The sequence below is a fragment of the Chiloscyllium plagiosum genome, unplaced genomic scaffold, assembly GCF_037043375.1.
Source record: "Chiloscyllium plagiosum isolate Xiang-an unplaced genomic scaffold, Cpla_swu_hap1 HiC_scaffold_6, whole genome shotgun sequence".
NCBI lineage: Eukaryota > Metazoa > Chordata > Chondrichthyes > Orectolobiformes > Hemiscylliidae > Chiloscyllium > Chiloscyllium plagiosum.
The window spans coordinates 105,022,958-105,049,107 of NW_028270144.1; the positions used below are offsets into that span (position 1 = coordinate 105,022,958).

The 26,150-nt window shown below is 40.5% G+C and overlaps 1 protein-coding gene across 3 annotated transcripts in view; it reads left to right on the top strand.

Annotated features, from left to right (window-relative positions):
- Window positions 1-26,150, top strand: part of anos1 (anosmin 1) — a 208,682-nt gene that overhangs the window by 123,178 nt on the left and 59,354 nt on the right. For 2 of the 3 annotated variants that reach the window (XM_043692162.2, XM_043692161.2), the window contains exons 3-4: window positions 20,293-20,355; window positions 20,911-21,133. In XM_043692162.2, coding sequence (XP_043548097.1) covers window positions 20,293-20,355; window positions 20,911-21,133 — 286 coding nt within the window. The remainder of the gene's footprint in view (window positions 1-20,292; window positions 20,356-20,910; window positions 21,134-26,150) is intronic. The other variant, XM_043692163.2, reaches the window with a different exon arrangement.

A 26,150-nucleotide genomic window follows, 5' to 3' on the forward strand; every position in this document is an offset into this window, starting at 1 on the left:
CAGACTACTGCGACCACTAGGACTCATAACAGCACACAAACCAACAGCCACTCTCAGACAACAACTCACCAAGACGAAGGACCCGATACCCAGCATGAGCAAAACCAATGTAGTGTACAAAATCCCATACAAGGACTGCACAAAACACAACATAGGACAAACAGGAAGACAGCTAACGATCCGAATCCATGAACACCAACTAGCCATGAAACGACACGACCAGCTATCCTTAGTCACCACACACGCAGATGACAAGCAACATGAATTCGACTGGGACAACACTACTATTATAGGACAAGCCAAACAGAGAACAGCCAGGGAATTCCTAGAGGCATGGCACTCATCCACAGACTCAATCAATAAACACATCGACCTGGACCCAATATACCGACCACTGCAGCGGACAGCTGGAACTGACAACCGGAAGCGGCAGATTCAAACCACTATAAATGCTGGAGGAAAGATCACAGAAGCGCTTCAGAGGAGGCTCCCAAGCACTGAGGATATCACCTAGACAGAGGACGAAACGTTTGCAACACAAATTCCCAGCTCGGCGAACAGAATCACAACAACTAGTTGACATTGTCAAAGGCCAACCTGTTCCTTTATTAAACGCTTATTCAAAATATGGGAAACTGATTAAAAGTAATCCTTCTGGCATGAAACTATTTGCTAAAACAAGGCAATTTAGCTTATAATTTATTGGAGTTGTTAGCATTATGGAATCCAGTTCATTTGGACTGTCCGGATGATTCCACAGTAGCAGGAGCAGTGCAAACAGATTTTCTCAATGACTGGAGATGATCCAAAAAAGCAACCGGAGGGAAAACTACATTCCTGCAAAAAATGCCCCGTGCAATCAGAACAAGCTGTACATATTTGCTGCTACCCACAGTGCTGCCTCTGAAGGAGCAGTCAAGCATTACATCCAGAAAACCAAACTTCTTGACAATGCTGCCATTCAGACCAGCACACGGAATAGGAACATGGATTGTCCAACTGACCCCTTGAGTCTGCTCCAACGTTCATTAAGACTATGGCTGATTCAGACTGCAGCCTCAATTCAATATTCCCGGCTGCCCCTGATACCCTTAACTTAACTCAAGGCAGCTGTTAATGACAGTGCTGTATCCAGATGTTACAACTGAGGACTTATTCATCCACCAGAACAAGTTTATATTACTCCTGCCATCGTGGCATCTAATTGCTTCTTAAATGATTCCAGGATTTTTGATTCTTCAGTCTGGAAGGTTACTGTAAGTACAGATCACTCTTTGCACAACCTCCAGATATAAGTCCTGATATATAAAGTTACCTGCTACTAATTTGAACTTTTTAAAAATCTATTCCTATTGTTATTTTAAAGAGTGACTCTGGAGTGAACGCTTTCATATAATTTTGACTATCTTTTATGTCTCTAAGATAAGCCCCCCCCCAGATTCTACTCCATGAAGACACATTTCTCCAGTTTCACCTCACTTTGCTTCCTCAACTACAATTTCTTTAGGTTTATCTTTGCCCCATTGTTTACCCTTTCAACCGATTCCTGCATAATTCAGAACTCACCCCTTCTCTTTCCCCTCTGCAGACCTTATAAAGGTAAAGTTTCCTCAGTCAGCTAAAGAGAACCAACTTAAACTATTCATGAAAAAATTCTGCAATCCTCTATCACAGCATCCAACTGCTTCTTAAATGGGTGCAAGGTGTTTATATTCATTATTCTTCCCAAAACTCCATTCCATTTATTGCTAGTTGGGTGATAATTTTCTAACATCATTGCCACGGTTGACATTTACTGAAATTTACACATGCATCCCGCTTTTGAGATGTAGCTTGAAGCAGCAGTTCAGCCCTACCTTTCCTATACTGATAATCATCTTGTGAATCTGTAGAATGAATTGAAATGACACACTGTTAAAAAGGATTGTCAAACTAGCAGAGTGCAAGGTTCAATTTTCTTTCACACTAGAATGTAGTGTAGTCACATAGACACTGTCACATGGAATGGTGCAGCTCAGCATGCTTTGGGAGAGGCTGCAAATGCACATTAGTAAGGTAAATTTGCACATGACATAAATATCTTGTATTCATTGAAGTGAGAGGAGATAATGGCCAAAGTTGAATGATGATTATCTGTTGACATAGACAGTGTCAAAAAGTTTGTCACCAGCTAGAAGTTTATAAAATCACGAAGGCATGGGTAGGATGAATAGTCAAGTTCTTTTCCCACAGGTTGGCAGGTCCAAAACTAGAGGCCATAGGTTTAGGGTGAGGGGGAGAAAGATTACAAGGTACCTAAGAGGCAAATTTTTTAAGCAGAAAGTGGTGCATGTATGAATGAGCTGCCAGAGAAGTGCTGGAGGCTGGTACAATAACAAAGTTTAAAAGGCATTTGGATGGGTCTATGAATCGGAAGGGTTTCGAGGGATATGTGCCAAATGCTGGCAAATGGGACTAGGTCAGATCGGGATGCCTGGTCGATGTGGACGGGTTGGACTGAAGGGTCTTTTTCTGTACTGTATGACTCCAAAATGTAATGAATCAATTACTTGTCATTGGGCGGTTAAGATATCTTCCAAATGTTATGGCTACAGCACTGAACTGGATGCTGTAGTTTATACTGTCTGTGAGTGGAGCCCACACTGAATAACAGGAATTAACCCTGTACTAGTTGTGTTTCAGTAAAGGATGTTCTCCCCCAGCATTATTAAACTGCTGAAAACATTGAAACAGATATCTCCCTGCATCATGCGTTGCGAATGGCATGAATGGATATCCTCCGTTCCAGAGTTTTTTTTAAACAAAACGCTAGTATTAAATTTTGCATAATGTAGTGAATTAGATTTAAATGCATAAAGGTTGAGAGTGATTAAAAGAAAAAGATCACAAGTGTTTTGTTAAAAATCGTAAAAGGCTGAAATTTCCTGTGGGTTTTGGGACCTGATTTTGAGATGAAGGTCCTGAGCCCATACGTCGCTAAACAGTGAGGCAGGTTTCTGAGAGGCAGCATCTAATTGGGCACCTCAGGGGTTGCCCACATTTAATGGGGGTGACTCAGATATAGGTCGCTGACCCAATCAGTGGGTCTGCAACTTGGGAGGCTCAGCCTACCAGCTTCCTGTGAGCCAGTGGGTAACCAAAGACACCTTTATCATAGAGGCGTCCTCCGAGACATTGAGTGGAAGCTTCTGCTTGTAGGTAGAATGGGCATTTAATTAAACAGGGTGATGGCATACCTACACTGTGTCACCTTTCTGCTTTCATCAGAAATAAGTTCTGGGTGGGAAGGCCCCTGATCTAACTTTCCTATCTCACTGACAGTTCAGGCCCACAAGGGCACAATCATTGATCAATTAAGAGCCTCATTTTGCCCTTCTCCTTCCCATGACTCCTTTCCAAATAACCTGCTACTTTCTAATAAAGTCTGAAAGGATGCCCGAGGCCTAATGGGCCAAAGTGGATGTGAATTGGCTGTATAAATATAGGGAGCTAGTAATCAGTGGGCGGATTTCATAGAGGGTGGTGAACTGAAATATAGCTCTCACTGGAAGTGACGGAGTGTGAAAGTGTGAGCTTGAACTCTGTTCAAAACAGTTATCTTTAAGTATATAACATTGGTTGTGGATGATTGAGTGTGAGTGTAAAGTTTGATTACCCATGCCCATTTTTCTGTAAGTGCGCCTTATCGCTAGGTGAAGAATGGAGTTACGATCAGGAGCTGTGCTACATCTTTACCAAAGAGGAAGGAAGGGATGGCCTTCACGTTTTTATTGCAATGCACAAGCAAAGATAAGAAGCAAGTTTTTTTCCCCCTTTATTTGGAGATTGCAATACAGTGAAGATTTGGACTGATAAAATATACCAAAAACATTATTTGTTGACTGTATGAGACATGGTCCAATTTTGACAAATTTACAAAGACAGAGGGTAGTACTATGGAAGAGTACATAATAGAATTTTGTAGACTGTATGCAAGACTGTCAAAATTTAATTTGGAAATTCCCCAATCTTCAGTTATTAGCCAAAGTACAAAATACAAAGATGTCTGGTTTCCATGGAAGTTAAATTTGCAGGGATACATACATTGCTAAAGCAAATGTTGGAAGCACTAAAAAATATCCTCGGAAAACATTCCTTGTCAGCAGATTCGTGGTGCAAATGGACAATTGGTATATTAATGCAATGTTGACAAATTGGTGAGACCTGGTTGAAGGTTATAGTACATAAGGACAACTGTAATTAATAGAAAGGAGGACAGATAATTTTCATAAGCAAAGAAAATTTAGGATTTGCAATAGGAGAATGAACCCTAGAAATTCTCAGGATGTACTCAATTAATAGTTCAAGTGTGATTTAAAGTACCATTACACCGTGAACTGTCTCAAACAGTATAATCTAGTATTCAAAACTAAACGTGAAATGGAAGATTCAAAGAAAAAATAAAAGCAAAAGTTATGCATGCTAGAAATCTGAAATAAAAGGAGACAATGCTGGAGAAACTCATTAGCTCTGGCAGCATCTATGGATCCAGAGTTCTGAAGAAGAGTAATATTGGACTCAAAATGTTAACTGTTTCTTGCTCCATAGATGCTACCAGATCTGCTGAGTTTCTTCAGCAATCTGTTTTTAATGCAATAAATTGGAGATATGGATCAAAGAGAGAGTATTGAATTGCTCACAAGAAGTTTCACCTCAGTGATGAATGCACTGGTGATAGAGTCTTTCAATTGTTCATGTCAGGCAGTGAAAGTACTTGTGCCTTGTGTGGAATAGACTGGCTGGGAAGGAGTTACAATTAGCTCTGCTTTTCCAGCTAAGTTGAACGCGCTGCATGCAGGAAAAAAGACTTTCACTGAAGCTGAAGTCTCAGAAAGAATTTGTTGAGCCTTAAGATATAAGGTAAGACCCCTAGAAACGAGTTTCAGTTAGGGAGATATGCTTTATTGTAATAAGGATGGCTTAATGAATGAAGAGGCCCAGAGAAGGTTCTTGGTAAAGACAAAAAAAAAATTGTTCAACAAAAGAACCAGACTGTTTGTGTAGTTTAACTTGTTCAGGCTATTTGGAATGGACTACAAATTTGCAAGAGTTATGGAAAATATAAAGGAGACGGGTACTCTCAAACCCAGGCATTGCAGAGCTTGAAGATCAAACTGCTGCAATTGCTAACTTGTTGATATGGACAGATCAGTCGAGAAAGTCAGTCTGAGGCCATTGGTCCCAAAGAGCAACTGCCAAAAGTGCATATTAAAGTTAAATACTTACCAGAATGACTAGTCAATGCAGAAATGTGACTTTTATAAGGAGAGCAGCGAGGTCACTGGATAAGATGAAAGCTGGATGAATATACAGGATGGTAGTCATGGTTTTTGGGCCCATAGGTTGGGAACATGAAATACAAAGGTGGAAAGCAAGAAAACACAGTGTTAGCTCAAACAGTGGCTCTGTGAGCAAATATATCACCTGGAGGGAATCATGGACTGCTGAAAGGAAGTCTATTAATTGGAAGGGGAGGTCAAAGAGTAGCAATCCATAAAGAGATAGAAAGCAATAGATATCTGGTTTAACAAGGTCAAAAACAAAATACAAATCAGGACTATCACCTATGTGGTACAGCAGCCCATGTCATCAGGAGATTTTGTGGCCATGAACAAACCAGAAGACAAACTAATAAAAGATCCAATTACAAAGGTGGAGAGTATTTGGGGTGTACACAGAGATGCCTGAGAGAGGACGTGAGGGTCAGTATGCATGGAAGAGGTCTGTTCTGATGGGATTTCTAAATCAAAACATCAGCTGCTGACACAAGATTTTGAAGAAAAACTGGGGGAAATCAAGATTTAAAAGCTGATTTATCAATGTAGTTTTGATTTTTTTTCTTGGCTTTATTAGCAACAAATGCAGATCATTAGGAGCCATTAGGAGGTAGTGACCACAATACAATAAGCTTTAATCTGCAGTTTGGAAGGGAGAGGGTAGAATCAGAAGTGACAACATTTCAGTTGAATAAGGGAAACTATGGAGCTATGAGGGAGGAGCTGGCCAAAGTTCAATGGTGCAATACCCTAGCAGGGATGGCAGTGGAACAACAATGGCAGATATTTCTGGGTATAATGCAGAACGTGCAGGATCAGTTCATTCCAAAAAGGAAGAAAGATCCTAAGGGAAGGCAGGGGTGGCCGTGGCTGACGAGGGAAGTTGACCATATAAAGACAAAAGGGAAAAAGTATAACATAGCAAAGATAAGTGGGAAAACGGAGGACTGGGATGCTTTTAAAGAACAACAGAGGATTACTAAGAAGGAAATACGCAAAGAAAAAATAAGGTACGAAGGTAAACTGGCCAAAAATATAAAGGAGAATAGTAAAGGCTTTTTTAGGTATGTGAAAAGAAAAAAATGGTTAAGACTAAAATTGGGCCCTTGAAGACAGAAACGGGTGAATTTATTATGGGGAACAAAGAAATGGCAGATGAGTTGAATTGGTACTTTAGATCTGTCTTCACTGGGGAAGACACAAGCAATCTCCCAAATGTAATAGTGGCTGAAGGACCTGAACTGAACGGAATTTATATTAGGCAGGAATTGATGTTGGAGAGACTGTTAGGTCTGAAAGTTGATAAGTCCCTGGGGCCTGATGGTCTACATCCCAGAGTACTGAAGGAGGTGGCTGTAGAAATCGTGGATGCGTTGGTGATCATTTTCCAATGTTCGATAAGATTCAGGATCAGTTTCAACGGATTGGAGGGTGGCTACTGTTGTCCCACTTTTTAAGAAAGGAGGGAGAGACAAAACAGAGAATTATAGACCAGTTAGTCTGACCTCAGTGGTGGGAAAAATGCTGGAGTCAACTATAAAGGACAAAATTATGACGCATCTGGATAGGTCAGAGTCAGCATGGATTTATGAAGGGGAAATCATGCTTGACTAATCTTCTAGAATTTTTTGAGGATGTAACTCTGAAGATGGACAAGGGAGATCCAGTGGATGTAGTATACCTGGACTTTCAGAAAGCCTTTGATAAAGTCCCACATAGGAGGTTAGTGAGCAAAATTAGGGCACATGGTATTAGGGGCAAAATACTGACATGGATTGAAAATTGGTTGGCTGATAGGGAACAAAGAGTAGTGATAAACGGCTCCCTTTCGGAATGACAGGCGGTGACCAGTGGTGTGCCGCAGGGATCAGTGCTGGGACCGCAGCTTTTTACAATGTACATTAATTATATAGATGAAGGTACTAAAGGTAATATTAACAAATTTGCTGATGACACAAAGCTGGGTGGCAGGGTGAAATGTGAGGAGGATGTTAGGAGAATACAGGGTGACCTGGACAGGTTAGGTGAGTGGACAGATGCATGGCTGATGCAGTTTAATGTGGATAAATGTGTGGTTATCCACTTTGGTGGCAAGAACAGGAAGGCAGATTACTACCTAAATGGAGTCAAGTTAGGTAAAGGGGCAGTACAATGAGATCTAGGTGTTGTTGTACACCAGTCAATGAAGGTAAGCATGCAGGTACAGCAGGTAGTGAAGAAAGCTAATACCATGCTGACCTTCATAACAAGAGGAATTGACTATAGAAGTAAAGAGGTCCGCCTGCAGCTGTACAGGGCCCTGGTGAGACAGCACCTGGAATATTGTGCGCAGTTTTGGTCTCCAAATTTGAGGAAAGACGTTCTGGCTATTGATGGAGTGCAGCGTACATTCACGAGGTCAATTCCCGGAATAGCGGGACTATCTTATGCTTAAAGATTGGAGCGACTGGGCTTGTATACGCTTGAGTTTAGAAGGCTGAGAGGGGATCTGATTGAGATGTATAAGATTATTAAAGGATTGGACACTCTAGAGGCAGGAAGCATGTTTCCACTGATGGGTGAGTCCCAAACCACAGGACTTAAAAATAAGGGGTAAGCCACTTAGAACAGAGTTGAGGAGAAACTTCTTCACCCAGAGAGTGGTGGGTGTATGGAATGCTCTGCCCCAGAAGTCTGTGGAGGCCAAGTCTCTGGATAATTTCAAGAAAGAGTTGGATAGAGCTCTGAAGGATAGTGGAATCAAGGGTTATGGAGATAAGGCAGGAACAGGATACTGATTGAGGATGATCAGCCATGATCATAATAAATGGTGGTGCTGGCTCAAAGGGCAGAATGGCCTACTCCTGCACCTATTGTCTATTGTCTATCAGTTGATATTAAAGCTGCATTTCTGTAGGGCAATCAGCTCAAAAAGGAAATTTCTTTGTCCTCCAAATCAGGAAGCAGTCACAGTGGGGACCTCCTGGAAGTTAAATAACCGCCTATAATCTCTGTTGTTTCTAGAGTTTGGCACTTCTAAGTCTTCTTAAACTTGAGCTGTCTTCAATTAAAAGTCTAGGTTAGAGTGGTGCTGGAAAAGCACAGCAGGTCAGGCAGCATCCAAGGAGCAGGAAAATCGACGTTTTGGGCAAAAGCCCTTCATTAGGAATGAGCTAATTCCTGATGAAGGTCTTTTGCCTGAAACGTCGATTTTCCTGGTCTTCGGATGCTGCCTGACCTGCTGTGTTTTCCCAGCACCAATCTAATCTAGACTCTGATCTCCAGCATCTGTAGTCCTCACTTTCGCCTGTCTTCAATTAAAAGCAGACCCTGCCACATTTTGTGGTTGGGCGCAGTAAATTTGAGAAGATTGTCACAAATAGGCTTATAACAGAATCAAAATTGGAATTCAAGCTTCTGTAACTTTGCACATTGGATTGGAGATCAGGCAGGATGGTTCAGATGTCAGTTTGCATTACCAATGATGTCTTGAAAATACTAGCCCCACTACTAAAATGAAAAAAAAATATGAAGCAGCTTTCAAAATTGAAATGGATGAATTGCAAAGTCTAATTGGACAGTTCAACTGGCTGGTCACCAGTTTGAAGAAAAAATGTCACCATAATCTTACCAGACCAATGGGCTGCTCTCTCACTGGAGAAAGAGACAATTGGAGATGAGTTAACCAAACAATCCCCACACCCCAGGAGAGATATTGAAAGGTAAATCCCTCATGATAAACTCAAGCCAATCTGGGAATTAAGTACACATTGTTGGCATTGTTCTGCATTGCAAGCTAGCTTTGAGGAAGTCGACTTAAGTGCAGCAAAGGAAAATCCCAAGGTGTAACTTATTATTCAGGTGAACAAAACAATAATAAAACTTTAAAATGGAGATTGTGTTATGGAAGTCCCATCATAGGATTGGGAGTTGCCAGGAACATGAAACCTCTTGTTTTTAATGATGCTTCCCAAGTAAATCTCTGTGATGAGTTTCTGAGTGCAGCAAGTCTAAAAATATCAGAGGAATAGTGAAAAGTACCTGAATAGCAGAAACTTTCCCTCTTGCTGAGGCAGTACGCATGTCTTTTTTCTTGGAAGAAATTTTAAAAAGTGATTCAGCAGCAATGTCCATTAAGTGTTAGATCAAAAATAAGTCACTATGAGATAACCTACATCAATGGGGATTGATTTTTCAGTTTTAAAACAGATGCCTGAGAATGGAGAAATCATCAATTTGAAATTGATAGATCGCTGTAGTTGGTTTTCTGATTGATTTACAAAGAAAAGAGCAAGCGCTCAGAAACTGTTGGACATGCTGGAAAAGGACAGTTAGCATTTTAATATACAGAGAAAAATAAACAAGGAATATAATATGTTGACATTTTTAGATTTTGTTTTCTTAAATTATTGTGTAATGAATAATAAAAAATCTTCTATTATCTAATAAGATTTGAAAGGACACCTGACACTTAATGGAACAGGGGAACATCTGATGGATATACAGCGTATGTTAATTGGCTGGTTGTGAAGTGGTTTTATAATTATGGAGGGCAAGAAATCAATGGGTGATGGGATTCTTCAGGTCCAGTGATTGTGACACAACCTCAGGTCCAAAAGTCTGGGTTCAAGTCCCACCCGCTCCAGAGGTATGTCATAACACGTTTGACAGGTTGATTAAAAATATCGAAAAAGAACACTTTAAATTCAATAAAACCATGTTACTGGCTCACTGTATGAAAAACAAAGATTATTTGTGGAGGTGAGGTTTATTTCAGTTAACTGAAATAAAGCTCTCACTTTGACCTGGACACTGTTCAAAAAGAATCACTTTCTCGTGTATAACCCGGTCTCACCATAATTCTCTTACCTCAGTCCTGGGTTCTAGATTCCGAGACCGCTTTTCTGTTGGAAGCCAAGCCTCCTCAGTAGTGCTGTTGAGTGTAAAATGGCTTGTATTGGCTAACAGCTCTTGCCCTAGTTCCAAGTGATGGCCTGATGGTGTCCTTACCAATGCCTGACTGATGTGTGATTCAGAGGGTACTCCCTGGAAGAAGCAGTGAAGGCCTTTTTGGGGCTTTCGAACTGGCTCTGCCCCTTCACCAATTCACTTCAATAAATAGAGCTGGAGCTGTTAGGACATCATGGATTGTAATAGAGAGGAACCTCTCCCATGGAATCAACTAGATGGTGAGTTTGGCCTTTCCCTGCCTGTGGCCTAGTCATTGAGGCATGGAGTGTCCAGCTCCAGCAAACCCTTGGCCTGCCACAGGCTACCTGCCTCTACTGGTCAAGGAGCCTATGCATTTAGAGAGGGAGCCTACTCCACTACTGGTTTAAAATGCCAATGACAATGCAGAACTACCCTCAATGGGCCAACATCTTTGGCTGTTTGCTGGCTTGGAGAGGTAGCTTATCTTCTTTCCAACTTGCTCCGGAGAAGTTACCTGGCAGCAGGAATGCATCAGGTCACAATCCCGAAATGGATCTGGATTATAATCCCATCCAGACATCATGGAGCTGGGACAATTTAGCCCAAACACTCAGCCTCATGAGAGCCAGTTATTCTCAATATATTCACCCTACTCAGACCCTTTTTACTTTTACATCAGAAACCCTGTATTAATTTGAAAGCATTCCCAGGAACTTTTCATTTCTAAATAATCTATGAATGTCATGACAGATATCAAATTTGAGGTCACTGCATTCCATTCATACACGGTGAGGTATTCATTGAAGGATTAAATTAGTGACATTGTCACTGCAGGAGTACTGGAACTTGATCATGCATGAATTATTGGGAAATAACATGACACCGCAGCATAAATTTTACGATGTAACACTCGGGGCACAAAGCCTCAGATGACAGGTGAACGTATTAAGAACTTAGACATTGAGGTCAGCATGCCTAATGCATTGCCTCTTGCTCCATATAAAGAATTGACAAATGAATTTACTGTTGCACATGTCATGTAGTCTTGGATTTCTAATGTGAACTGAAGAGGACACAGAATAGGATAAGCGAATTTGATCCAAGAACAAAGTCTGTCTGTTCCAATATGAACTCTACCCGATTCATGTAAGATTGTGTAAATTTGCCTTCTGATCTCCCAAAAGTAGCTTTTTTGTTAGTTCATGAGATGTGGCATCTCTGGCTGGGCCATCATTTAATGCCGTTCCTTAATTGCCCTGGAGCAGGTAGTGGTGAGCTGCCTCCTTGACCCACTGCCGTTCTTGGGACGCAGGGACACCTACAGTGCTTTTAGGGAAGTGGATTCCAGGATTTTGATCCATCTATAGTGAAGGAACAGCAGTATATTTCCAAGTCAAGAGGGTGTGTGACTTGGAGGGTAACTAGCAGATGTTCAAAATGCTGTGTTTCTGCTGCCCCTGTCCTTTTGGTGGTAGAGGTGGCAGATTTTGAAAGTCCTGTTGGAGACATCTTTGTGAGTTGTTGCATTATATCTTGTAGATTATGTAGATTGCTGTCAGTGTTTGTTGGTGGTGATAGGAGTAAATCTTTGAGCTGGTGAATGGGATGCCATTTAAGCAGACTGTTGTGTCCTGGATAATGTTGAGCTTCCTGAATGTTATTGGAGCTGCGCCCACCCAGGCAAATGGGGAGTATTCCATCACACTCCTGACTTGTGCCTTGTAGATGCTCATCAGGCTTTGGGAAGTCAGCAGATGAATTACTTTTTGCAGGATTCCTAGCCTCTGACCAACTGTTGCAGCTATAGTATTTGTATAGCTAGTCCAATTCGTTTCTGATCAATGTTAACCCCTCGTATATTGATAGTGGGGGAATTCAACTAAGTCCAATGTCCAGTAGAAATGGTTAGATTCTCTCTTGATGGGGATGGTCACTGCTTGGCACTTTGTTGGCATTAATATTGCTTGCAACTTGTTAACTCAAACCCAGATGTTTACTAGGTGTTACTGCAATTGCACATGGACTGCATCAGTATCTGAAGAGTCACGAATGGTGCTCAACATTATGCATCAATAAACATCCCCACTTCTGACTTTACGGTTGAGGGAAGGTCATTGATGAAGCAGCTGATCTTCTCTTCAGCTTCTCAAGGGCAATTTGTGATGGGCAATAAATGCTGACCTAGCTAGCAACACTCACATCCCATGAATGAACTTAAAAAATGTGCAAGCTTTTGGAATATCTACTTGCCTTTGCAGCTTGGATTATAAGCGCTAAACCAGTTGGAATGGCATTTCCTAGCAGCTCAGCTTCCATTACATTCCACACAGTACTTAATTGCCTCTACCCTTACATGTTCTTATAATTCCCGGGATTCTTGAAGCCTTATTTATAACAATATTAATCATTTTAGGATTAACTTGTTCAGTTGAGAATATTCCACATAAGACACTGAGGTGGGGAGGGGAAGGAAATCTTCTAATCCCAGACCTTTCTTTCTGCTTGTTAATTTTATACTTGTCCTCCAGTTACATTCATGTTTTCTAAATGAGAATTATAAATGTTTTCCTTGCGGTTTGCAGTGTCATCTGAGCCTTTTGACTCGATTACAATATACTAACTTGCTCAGGGTTATGACATTTTCAATGCCATTCACATGATGATTTGCAAGAGGAGGCTAAATACTTCTTGATTCCCAGGCGCCCACATAAATAAGGATATCAACCACCCTGTGTTTAGAATCAAAGATGCCAAGCAACAAGTTTGAACTATGGATAGAAATGAAACTGAGCCATGTTGGCTTAGAGATTCAACTGTATTCTTACTGTGAAGAACTTTTGTTCCAATGTTATTTTTTCTTTACCTGGATAGTTTTCTGTTTTCTTCCCCTAGTTCTTCTAAAGGTATTGAGTGCTAACTGTCTTAACACTTTTTCACATGCTCATTCTGAATGCACTGATGGGCTGTTGGCTGCATTGGACATCCAGATCAACATAACTCCACTGAGTCGGGTACCTGGTCACCAAGTCACCCTTCATTTACACATGGAGAGTCCATGATACTGATCCAGCTTTCTCAGAGCCAGCTCTGAGATTAACAGCCCCAATTAGGGAACTCATATTCTATGGCTGACCTCATTACAATCACTACACAGATATTTGCACTTCCCAGAATCATGGGAACATAGGAACAGGATTAGGCCATTCAACCACTCAAGCCTGTCCAACCATTCAATGAAATCATGGCTGATCTGTTGTGTAGCTCTGTACACCTGCCTTTTGCCAATGTCTCTTAATATCTTTACTTAATGATAATTATTCTGTCTCAGATGTAAACTTAACAACTGATCCTGTATCTACTACCATTTGTGGAAGAAAGTTCCAAACGTCTATCACCCTGTAGAAGTAGAAGTGTAGAAGTACTGACTGGTCTGGCCCTAATTCTCTCTGCCTTCAAATGCTCAATTCCCCAACCGGTCAAAATAATTTATCTTTTATCTACTCTGTATTTTCTTGTCTTTAACATCTTGAAGATTTTGATCAGATCACCTTTAACTTCCTAAATTCTAGAGAAAACAGATCTAATTTGTGTTCTCTCCTCATAACGTAACCGCTGAAGTGCAGGTATCATTCTCATAAACCTACGAGGTACTCCCGCCAAGGCCAATACAGCAAACCCACTGTTAATTGGTTCCTATGGGACCAAGAGTGTGCCAGTTGATCAAGTATTTTGGATAATCAAGAGGTACACATAACCACAATAAACCCTGATCAAACGGTGCTTTGAGAAATCAACATTCCTCAAAAGATCTTTGTAAAATGATCAACAAACATCCTAAAATCAACGTAAAAACACATAGTAAGAAATAGAAACATATTGCAAGGCATATATACATCATTGTTATACTTTATTTATTGCATAAATGCTGGGACACTGTGATAGGTATTTGAGGTATATAATTTTGCTGGGTTATCAAGAATGCTAGTTGATGAGGTGCTGGTTAAAACAAAGTTTGCTGTATACCTTCGAAAGGTGTGGTGCCCAGATCTACTCAAGTGGTCTCACTAATCCTCACTGTGTGGCAATCAGGATTGGAACTGCTGCTTCTGATCTTATGTACAGTGCAACTGAAGTCTTTTAGTACCCCATTAGAGATCAGGAATCAAACTTGAGAGAATGTGGCTGCTCAATATTTTTTAACATTGGTTTACACCTAATGCAGAGGTATAAAATTTGGAGATGTGAAATGAATCTTTATTACACAAATCCTTCACTTGAATTTGGTTAAACCTGCGGCCTGAAGATTCTCGCTATTGAAAATTGGATTGTTTATACAGCTGCTAAGGAGAAAGAGATGTGATCATAAACCTTTATTTTTATGAAAAGATATGAAATAGATATAGAGACTGTGAAGTGATAGATTAATAATATTGTGCTGCAAACGCTTTTAAAATAAAACTAAACTCAATTCGGAGTAACTCCTGACCAACATTCTAGGAACGTTTTCAGAGTCACTTTCAATTTGCCTTGCTTCTTGAATTATATACCCAAAGGAATTCTAAAATATTGCAGCTGACATTCTTCAAGAAATGATTGTAGGTGGTATGTAGAAAGGAAGGAAACAGTAGATTTTAGTGGGATCAGCTTGAAAATCAACACAAGGGCAGACTATGGTGCCCAGTTGGTGTCATTATAACTAAAAGGTATAAAGTCAAGAGCATACAAAAACAACCCATACGGCCAATTTCCTGTATCTTCTGCAATGTTTATAAAGAACTTACTGGCATTTTATCAGAGGACAGTTTGGAGAATTGGGAATCCTGTGCTGGATTTTTATTTTGGGGGTGGAGGAATCTCCTGATGTTGTGATCCTGCTTCCTGACTGACAGACTCTACCTTTGCTATTTTTAGAGAATCCGAGATGGAATGCATTTATGGCTCCTGGTCCCAGAGGCAGGTCTGAGATGAAAATAGAGTTTGGCCAAGGCCTAGGCATCCAGGTGAAAAGGTCTGTTTGCTGGACCGTTGGCTCAGCTCTGGAGATGAGTGTGAGAAGCCCTCAGTCTCACATCATCCCACCCTCCCCATCCCCTCATAGACCCTATAACCTTTCTCTCAGTATCCATTATAAACAGAATTATCAGCAATAAGCAGATATCTAAGAAGAATCTTAAGAAGAGGTTTGTAAAAATCATGAGGGGCATGGATCGGGTGAATAGCCAAAGTTTCTTTCTCAGGGTAGGGGAGTCCAAAACTGGAGGGCACATGTTTAAGGTGAGAAGGGAAAGATTTAAAAGGGACCTGAGGGGCAACTTTTTCACACAAATGGCAGTGTCTGTGGAACAAGTGGTAGAGGCAACATCTAAAAGACATCTGGATGGGTATATGAATAGGAAAGAATTAGAGGGATAACGACCAAATGCTGGTGAATGGAATAGATCAGTTTAGGATATCTGGTTTGTGCGGATAAGTTGGACCCAAATGTCTGTTTCCAAGCTATAGAAGTCTATGACTCTATGACTCTGTAAGTTCATAAAACTGTCCAAATAAATAAATATTACTCAAAAATTCACTTTTAAAAATTCTCTTACTAACTTATAATTGATGAAATAAAACCAAGCTCAAATTTTTCTTGAAAGCTGTCGAACAAACCCAGCTGAGTAGAATCAATTTGTGAATATGAAACTCTGTTGAGCATTCAAACTACAATTCCATTCAACAACTGTATCAACAAACTCTCATTATGACACGTGAAATTGATAGCAGCTTCTGAACTTACCTCTCTGGTGTTTCCCAGTTATAAACCATATTCCTTCTTACCCCCCTCCCCATGCCCACAGTTCATGACACGTCTTTGTTGATGTGCCTCACATGGTCCAACTCCATGAAAACAGAGAAAGTTTGAAATCCACAATGGCACTGGCAATATTGCAACCGCTGTGTGCATGCTCCTTGCAGGATGCCTTTATTATACTCTACTGAAAATTGCTGGCATCAGGAAGGGAAATGGGAATTGTGAAGTCAGGTTCCGAGCACTATTCTTCAAGCCTGCCAGTGCAATTTGGCATTGCATTGGAACTGAAAAATTGACTCTCCAGCAATGGTAGTTATGGGTGTGAAGAATGGATAGCTGTTTCTGCCATTTAAACTAAAGAGGTAGAACAAACTTGAAGTAGTGTGAGTACTGTCAGTCAGAAGTAGAGCAGATTAAATCCTGCTGATAATCTCAGATCTGTATTGCTGCTGGCTAGGCAGTCCATCGCAATGAACATCTCAATGTGCTGTAGCTGAAGTAAAGATTCTTTGATGTCTTAACAGCAGTCAACTGCACTGTTTGTCTTTATATATGCTCTGCTTCCTCTAATGTTTTAATCCAAAACAGGTAGGTAACATTTTCTAAGCTGAATAATGCAGTTACATGATTTTGTTGGACAGCAGGAACATCAGCACTGGAAATATGCATTGTCATGTAAATTGTTGAGTTGTGGTTTGCCTTTGGATAGGTGAAAATAAATATTAGGTAACCAGACAGAAGGGGGTGCATCTGGTGGCTAATAGTCTTCATTGGAAATATGGTTTCAAGTAAAGAATAATGGAATGATGGATGGTTTTTCCCAAGTTATCACTGATATTCCCACCTTTTGAAAACAGGACAAGTTGCTCATGATAAATGAGGCAGAAGGACAAATGACAAGCTAGAGCCACATTAAAAATTGCATTCAACATTATTTTCTACTTAAAACTAAGGTCTGAAATGTGTAACTTTTAACCGTACTTTGTATGTTTTACGCTGTACTATAATTACTGTAATGTCTAATTTTAACTTTATTCTTTCTTTCCACCTTGTTCTTAAGATTCTGTACCTAGGTACTTGCACCCCTTGAGGGGTGACATTATACACCTTTCACTGCACTCGTGTATTTTTGTGCTTGAGCACACCTGACAATAAAATCAAGTCAACTCAAAATCAAATCAGGGCCTGATTGAGCACCAGCAAAGACTCACTATTGAACAGAGGAAGCCATTCTGCCTATTGAGTCTATGCTGGTTCTCTGTAGAGAAATCCACTCTGTCCTATTTCTAATATTAATTCTTATGCCTTAGCCTGAATTAAGAAGTAGATTGCATTGAAAATGCTCCAGAAAATGGAGTTCCATTGAGATCCTGATGTGATCTGTTCCTTTTCTTGGTTACTTGGAAGCTAGTCAAATGGAAAACTCATAATTTAGTGGGAGCATGAAGCGATTTAATAGGTAATTTATGAACTTTTTAAGCCTGTATTCCTTCTTTCTCCTCAGGCATGTGTTCTATTCTGTGTCTGCAACTTAGAGGAGATGGATACATAGTGGGAATTAACCATTGAGTGATACTGATGTGATAGGAGCAGTTAGACAGTGAAATTAGCGTGTGGCCACAGTGAAAGGTTTGTGCTGACAGATGCAATTCCTTTAGGTTAATCTCATCTATTAGGGATAGTAACATTTTTGCCACTTCAAGCCTCTCAGACCTGAAACAGTAATAAAAGCACAAAGTGCTCAAGAATCTCAGTAGGTATGGCAACATCAATGAAGAGAGAAAGAGTTAATGCTTCGACTCTGAAATGACTTTTGCTCAGAACCTTGAAATATCAACCCTATTTCTCTCTCCCTAGATGCTGCCAGAGCTGCTGAATATTTCCAGCATTTTCTGTTCTTATTTAAGATTTTCAACATCCACAGTATTTTAATTTTGCCATAAATATAAATCCAATAGGCGTTTTGAAAATGTAATGTTGAATTAAAGAACACATTTGCTGCACACTAGAAAATGGACAAGCAGGGAGGGGGTAAGGCAAATGCTCTTAATTGTATTACCCTTCCTGCCTGTCTATTTTCTGGTATGCAGCAAATGTTTTCCATAATTCAACATTACATTTTCATCTAAATGGTTAAGGACAAGTTTTAAGGCTATGGACTTTCTCAGTTCAAGAAGAACTTCTTTACCCAGAGACTGGTGGAAATATGGAACTCACTTCAAGGAATAATTGAGGTGAATGGGATTGGCACATTTAAAGGAGAACTGGAAACAAGCATGAATGAGAAAGGAATAGAATGTTATGTTGATGAACTAGGTGAAGAAGGGTGGGAGTCAGTCATTGAGCTGTTGGGTTGAGTGGCTTGTTTCTATGCTACAAGTAACATGTATTTCTAAGATACGCGATGCTGTTCAGGGACATTTTCCATGATTTGTGATAAGAACAGCTATGGCTATGTGTGCTCAACCCATTTCTTTACTTGATTTTTGCATGGTCAATCTGTGCAAATGAATAAGAATGCATTTACAATCAGTGTGTTTGGGAGCATTCATTCAACACGCTATAAAATTCCTAGCCTAAATTATAACGTGGGACAAACCATTAGTGCATGACTCATTTCTTTTCAGTTTCAAACCTAAATAAATCCATAATTGCCTCCTCAATAAAAATAGAAAATGATGGTCATTCAGCGAATATAAAAAGGAAAGATAGATTCAAACAATCTGGATGTGTCACCTTGCTCAGATCTGAGGTTGGAAACATTTTGGTTTATTTGGAAGGTGGAAATGGAGGGGAAGGCAATAGGGTGAATAGGATAGGAGGGTGGTTGGGTTCATGGATCTGCAGTCTGATGGAGAGATTTAAATTATCATCAATGAGATGATACAGAGGTTTTTTTTTAAAATGGAGGAAGATTTTACAACTGCAGTTCAGTGGAAATGAAATTCAGAAAGGATGTATGTAAAATTGTGGTCGAAACACCAGCAACCAAATGGTAAAGTGTTTCCCAGTGGAATGTTTAGCACTAAGACTTGAAGCCTTTCTTCCTAAATAAAAGGTAATTTTCTCAGATCTTATTTCCCTTGTTCTCTAAACTACTTGGAGGCAAAAAGCATATTTCCTTCCATCCACCAGACTGCTTACTCTGTGTCCACTTAGAAATCTGACCTACCATCAAGATTAATTTCTAAGCTCTAGAAACATGTTCAAATGCCATAGTAATATGAGGTTTCTAGTCTTCATTTCAGTTTGAAGAACAGTCACTGAATGTATCTCAGACAATCAACGGAATGGCCTTAAACATCATTGAATCAACTTAGATTTGTTTTCTTCTGAAAATGTTTGGGCTTACTTGTGGTTTGACTGGATTTTAGCCAAAATACTTACTTCTGGCCAAACATTATACAGAATTTGCTGCGATGTTTCAAAAGTAAACAGTTTAGTCTTCAGTTAAAAATAGTTGAATATAAAGAGGCTTTTTCTGGTTTGTGTGAACTATTGGGAATGTTCACATCTTGGGTCAGATCAACAATTGTTTTAATCATTTCGTTCCTGCAGTTAGCCTCCAAACACCACAATGAATGGAGTTCAGATACGGAACACTAAACTCAAATGACATAAAGTCCCTGGCAGTTAATATTGTATTATAAATAAAGCAGCAGTTATTGGCTTAGTCTTTGTCAACAACAGCTACCAGTTTCTAACTTTGGTCTTTAAGTGAAATCATTCCAGATGATTTTGTTTAAGTAAAGTTCTTTAGATCCCTAAAGGTGTTGGTAGTAGGGTAGCTGTATGATTATTTAATATGAATGAAGCTCATTTAGGCTGGATGCAGGTATAATAGCTGTTTACCTTGTGCTTTTTCTTAGAGTAAGCATTATATTAAAAAGCAATAGCTCTTTGGGTGGTCATAGAAATATCCAGCAATATGATCTAGCATGCAAAACTGTAAATATCTATTTGTATAACTGTTACATTTTGTTTAAAGACTGTAAATTTTATTTGAGTTTACTTTAGTAAGTTAAAGGCATCATAATTCTTTCACTGAAAGTGCCTATGCCAAAGAAAACATTGCACTATCTCTCCCACATCAAAATAGAATTGACAACTGTTCAAGTAGTGTTGCTATTTTTTTAAGACACTATTGCTACCACTTAGATAAAAGAGGGTATCAGTGTGTAAACCACTGACATGGATAGACATGGACAATAATGCATCTTGCCCCTTTGATGTTGCTTTTGACACTAATAGGCACTTTATTCTACTTTACAGTGCCTGCAGCCCTGTAAAGAGTCTTGGGACTTACAGGAGGTTCACTGCCAAAGCAAGTGTGAGGTAAGGTCCATCCTTGGGTGATTTACTTTAGCTATTATTAACTTTGAAAATAAATCAAATTGTTGGCTCAGTTTGTAGGTAATCGAATGTAAACACCAGTGGCAAAACCAAGAGGGATATGAAATTACAATCCAAATTAGAAAAACAGGACAATGGGTTTCGTCCTTTGAGACCATTTTTTTAATATGTGACTACAAATGCATTAATTATAGAATTTCTCCTGCCTTGCAGTTTATTACATGAATGATTGGTTTGTTAGGGTTTCAACATATAAGCTGTAGTGATTGTAACAAGGTCAGCCAGCTGAACCTCATAGAATATGAGTTCCCCGATTGGGGCTGTTGATCTGGTCCAATCAGGGAGACCTGGCCGACATGTAAAAGGTGAGTGTCACAGATACTGACACTCTGGTATCTGACTCTAAAGTCAAGGACCGTTCATGTGTACATAAAGGGTGGCTTGGTGATGGGTACTGGCTTCTGTGGAGTTATTTCATAAGCAACAAAATAAAGTATTTTTCTTGGATGCATTAGTTTTTTTTTATTTAATTTCCAGTCTCTCTTTCCAAAGAAACACTATGAGTGCCTGACCAGCTGTGAGTTTCTCAAATCAATCCAGTCAGTGAAACAAGGTGACTGCCCAGCTCCAGAGAAGGCCAGTGGCTTTGCTGCTGCCTGCGTTGAAAGCTGTGAGGTAGATAATGAGTGCTCAGGACTGAAGAAATGCTGTTCCAATGGCTGTGGTCATACGTGTCAAATACCACGGAACCTGTTCAGAGGTATGCACCGGCCTTGTATGTTGAAAAAACCTGACTGAAATATTAGAATGTTTCCCCCTTATATCAAATGTTTTCCAAAAACATGACAGGTTGTGAGGATTATATAACAGCTTTAAGGTGCCCACTGTAATCATGTCTTTCCGAAGTCATGAAGAATTTCCAAACAATTTGCATTTGCATAGCACCTTTGGCATTATAAAGTGTCTCAAAGTATATCAACAAGATGTTAAACTGCCCTTGACAACGACAAAAGGAATTCATCAAGACAGTGATCCAATTAGTCAAGAGAATGAGCGTTATTTGTGTTCTGGGTTCCGTTCTCTCAGCTCTTTTGATTTAACCAACTATGCCCCTTTCGCTCAAATTTCTCCTTCCACTCTTTACATTGCCTTGCACTATAAATGTACCGTACCCTGATGGATAAACAATTGACTTGTTACCAGTGCTCTGTTTTAGTCTCTGGGCAGATTACATAATTAGGAGTCACTAGGGTTGAGTCGTTCTACCTGCCTTTGCACATAGGAACACAGGGACAGGACTGGGACAAACAAGTCCTTTAAGTCCATTGACTAATCTGTGACCTAACTTCATTTGCCCAGTTTTCTCCCATATCTCCCAATATGAACAATTCACTCACATTAAAAAGTAACTATTAACCTAGAATGAAAATCCATTTGCTGAAGAAAGTATCAAACTTCTATCACCCTTTGCAGGTAAGAATTGTTTCCTAACTTCACTGCAAAAGCCTGTCTATAAGTTGTGGACCATGTCACATCACTTAGGGTTGAAAGGGTGGCCCCTGAACACAGTCCTGACTCCTTTTCCAAACATCACCCCCACGGCAAAGTTCTGCTCCCTCCGCTGCAAACAGTGAAAACGATTCATAGAGTCATTGAGTCGTAGAGATGTACAGCATGGAAACAGACGCTTCCGTCCAACTCGTCCATGCTGTCCAGATATTCTAACCTAATCTAGTCCCAAGTTAAAAATCACACAACACCAGGTTATAGTCCAACAGGTTTAATTGGAAGCACACTAGCTTTTGGAGCATCGCTCCTTCATCAGGTGATAGTGGAGGGCTCAATCCTAACACACGGAATTTATAGCAAAAGTTTACAGTGTGATGTAACTGAAATTATACATTGAAAAATTGATTGTCTGTTAAGCCTTTCATCTGTTAGAATACTGTGATAGATACACTTCTTTCATGTGTAAATCACAAAATCTTTGTTAAAAAAAAGTTGCATTCTCGGGTTACATGTTAACAATGGTGATAGCTCGACAACATGTCGAAGTTGTTGGCCCCCTGTGTTCTCTGCCTATGCCATGATGTTTAGATTGATTCTAATCTAAAAAGTGAGATAACGGAGTTTGACATGAATGCACGCAGTTTTTGAGTACAATGTCACCCTGCAAGTACAAATTCACCCCACAAAATATATGTGTGCATGTGGGTCTTTGTCTGATTGTGTGTGTGTGTGTCTGTCTGGTTTGGGGGTTGTGAGTGTGAGAAAGTGTATGTGTGTGTGTAGTGAGTGCAGAGCACCTTAAGTCTGTGAGGGGGTGCATGTGTGAGTGTGGGAGTGTGTGTGGGTGTCTGTGTGCGCGTCTGTGTGTATGTGTGTCCGTGTGTATGTGTGTATAGGAGTGCCTGTGTGTGTGTGAGAGTGTGTGTGTGTAGGAATATCTATGTGTGTGTATAGTGCAATGGTGGTCACCTGTAATGTGACATGAACCCAAGGTCCTGGTTGAGGCCCTCCCTATGGGTACCGAACTTAGCTATCAGCCTCTGCTCGGCCACTTTTCTCTGCTGCCTGTCCCGAAGTCCACCTTGGAGGATGGAGACCCGAAGGTCCGAGGCTGAATGTCCTGGACCACTGAAGTGTTCCCCAACTGGGAGGGAACCCTCCTGTCTGCTGATTGTTGTGCGGTGCCCATTCATCCGTTGTCGTAGCCTTTGCTCGGTTTCCCCAATGTACCATGCCTCAAGGCATCCCTGCCTGCAACATATAAGATAGACAACGTTGGCTGAGTCACATGAGTACCTGCCATGTACAAGGTGGGAGGTGTCCCCACACGTAATGGTGGTATCTATGTCCACACTCTGACACGTCTTGCAGCATCCACCGTGACAGGGTTGTATGGAGTTGTCCTGAGAGCCGGGCAGTTTGCTATGAACAATGATCTGTTTGAGGTTTGGCAGTTGTTTAGAAGCAAGTAGTGGAGGTGTGGGGAAAGTCTTGGTGAGGTGCTCATCCTCATTGATAATGTGTTGCAGGTCACAAAGAAAATAGCGTAGTTTTTCATCTCCTGGGTATTGTACACCCCAGTCCAATACCGGCATCGCCAAATCATAATCTAGCCCCATTTGCCAGTACTTGGCCCATATCCCTCTAAACCCTTCTTATTCATATACCCATCCAGATGACTTTTAAATGCTGTAATTGTACCAGCCACCACCACTTTCTCTGGCAGCTCATTCCATACACGCACCACTCTCTGCATGAAAAGGTTGACCCTTAGGTCGCTTTTATATCTTTCCCCTCTCACCCTAAACCTATGCACTCAAGTTCTGGCCTCTCCCATCCCAGGGAAAAGACCTCTCTATTTATCCTGACCATGCCCTCAGGATTTTATAAATCTCCATAAGGTTACCCCTCAGGCTCCAACGCTCCAGGGAAAACAGCCCCAGCCAATTCAGCCTCTCCCTATAGCTCAAATCCTCTGATTCTATTTATTGTGTCAGTTCCTTGTAATAACTTGGAACTTTTAATAAAATCATCACTAAACCTTCTAAAGCCCTTTTATTTACTCTGCAAAATACCTGAAGCTAACAACTCAACATTATCTGGTGTTTAGTGCCACAAGCTCACAACCTATTGTCCTTTGTTACAAGGCAGGTTCATCACTCAAGGAGTAAGCCACATTATATTCAAGGCTGATTTCACTGTCAATGGATACTCACTGGGTGTAACCAAGAATATCTAAAAGCTTTTCGGCAAATATTCCAACTGGGGAATGGGTTTGAGAAACTTAATAGCCATGACTATTCTCTGAGAAGCTGGGGAGGAGATAGCGGAGCCTTTGGCTTTGATTTTTGAGCCGTCATTGTCCACAGGTTTAGTACCAGAGGACTGAAAGATTGCAAATAGAGTCATAGAGATGTACAGCATGCCGACCAGGTATCCCAACCCAATCTAGTCCCACCTGCCAGCACCCAGCCCATATCCCTCCAAACCCTGTTGTGCCCTTGTTCAAGAAGGGCAGTAGAGGTGACCCAGTTAATTATAGACCAGAGAGTCTTACTTCTGTTGTAAGAAATTTTTGGAAAGGATTATAAGGGATAGGATTTATAACCATCCAGCAAGCAACAATGTGATTTCAGATAGTCAACATGGTTTCGTCAAGGGCAGGTCGTGTCTCACAAACCTAATTGAGTTTTTTGAGAAGGTGATCAAGCATGTAGATGAGGGTAGGGCAGTTAATGTGGTGTACATGGACTTCAGTAAAGCCTTTGTTAAGGTTCAACATGGTAGGCTGTTGGAGAAAACGCAGAGGCATGGGATTGCGGGTGATTTAGCAGTTTGGATTAGAAACTGGCATTCTGAAAGAAGGCAGCAAGTGGTGGTTGATGGAAAATATTCAGCCTGGAGTTTGGTTACTAGTGGTGTGCCACAGGATGTTTTGGGAGCACTGCTGTTTGTCATTTTTATAAATGATTTAGATGCAGGCATAGGTAGATGGGTTAGTAAGTTTGCAGATGATACTAAAGTCGGTGGAGTAGTGGACAGTGTGGAAGAATGTTACAGGTTGCAGTGGGACTTGGATAAATTGCAGAATTGGGCTGAGAGGTGGCAAATAGAGTTCAATGCAGCTAAATGTGAGGTGATACACTTTGGGAAGAATAACAGGAAGGCAGAGTACTGGGTCAATGGAAAGATTCTTGGTAGTGTGGATGTGCAGAGGGATCTTGGAATCCATGAACATAGATCCCTGAAAGTTGCCACATGGATTGATAGTGATGTATGGTGTGTTAGGTTTCATTGGTAGAGGGATTGAGTTCTGGAGCTGTAATGTCATGCTGCAACTATACAAAATGCTAGTGCGGCCGCTGTTGGAATATTGTGTACAGTTCTGGTCACCCCATTACAGGAAGGATGTGGAAGCATTGGAAAAGGTGCAGAGGAGATTTACCAGGATGTTGACTGGTCTGGAGGGAAGGTCTTATGAGGAAAGGCTGAGAGACTGGGTCTGTTCTCATTGGAAAGAAGAAGGCTAAGAGGGGATTTGATAGAGACATACAGGATGATCAGAGGATTAGATAAGGTAGACAGTGAAAATCTTTGTCCTTGGATGATGATGTCAGCTTGTACGAGGGGGCATAATTTCAAATTGAGGGCTGATAGATTTAAGACAGATGTCAGAGGCAGGTTCCTTACTCAGAGAGTGGTAAGGGCGTGGAATGCCCTATCTGCCAATGTAGTTAACTCAGTCACATTAGGGAGATTTAAGCAATTCTTGGATAAGCACATGAATGATGGGATAGTGTAGGGGGATGAGCTTAGAATAGTTCACGGGCTGACGCAACATGGTCTGCGTTGTATTGTTCTATGTTCTATGATCAAATAGTGGAGCAGACTTGATTGGCTAAATGACCTAATTTTGCACGTATGTCTTATGGGTGTACTTGTGTGTATTAATGACTCATTCACCAGCCTGTGGAGGTAATCTAAAACTAAGATGATGATGTGTTTAACTCATGTTTTAAAATTATTTTAAAGGTTTTATTCTGTAATGTGGTACTCAAGTAAGAAGTCCTGTTTAAAGGAATAACAAATGTAGATGGGGAACATCATTATAGACCTGATTTTCTGATCCATGCTCTCTGTGAACACAGCTCTCTGCTGAGAATGAGGAATTTACGAGTTGGCCTGGTATTTAAGGAACTTGTCATTTCAACCTATGAGAGTTCAGGTCATTTTTCATCGGTTACAGAGCAATCCAATAATCAATGCAG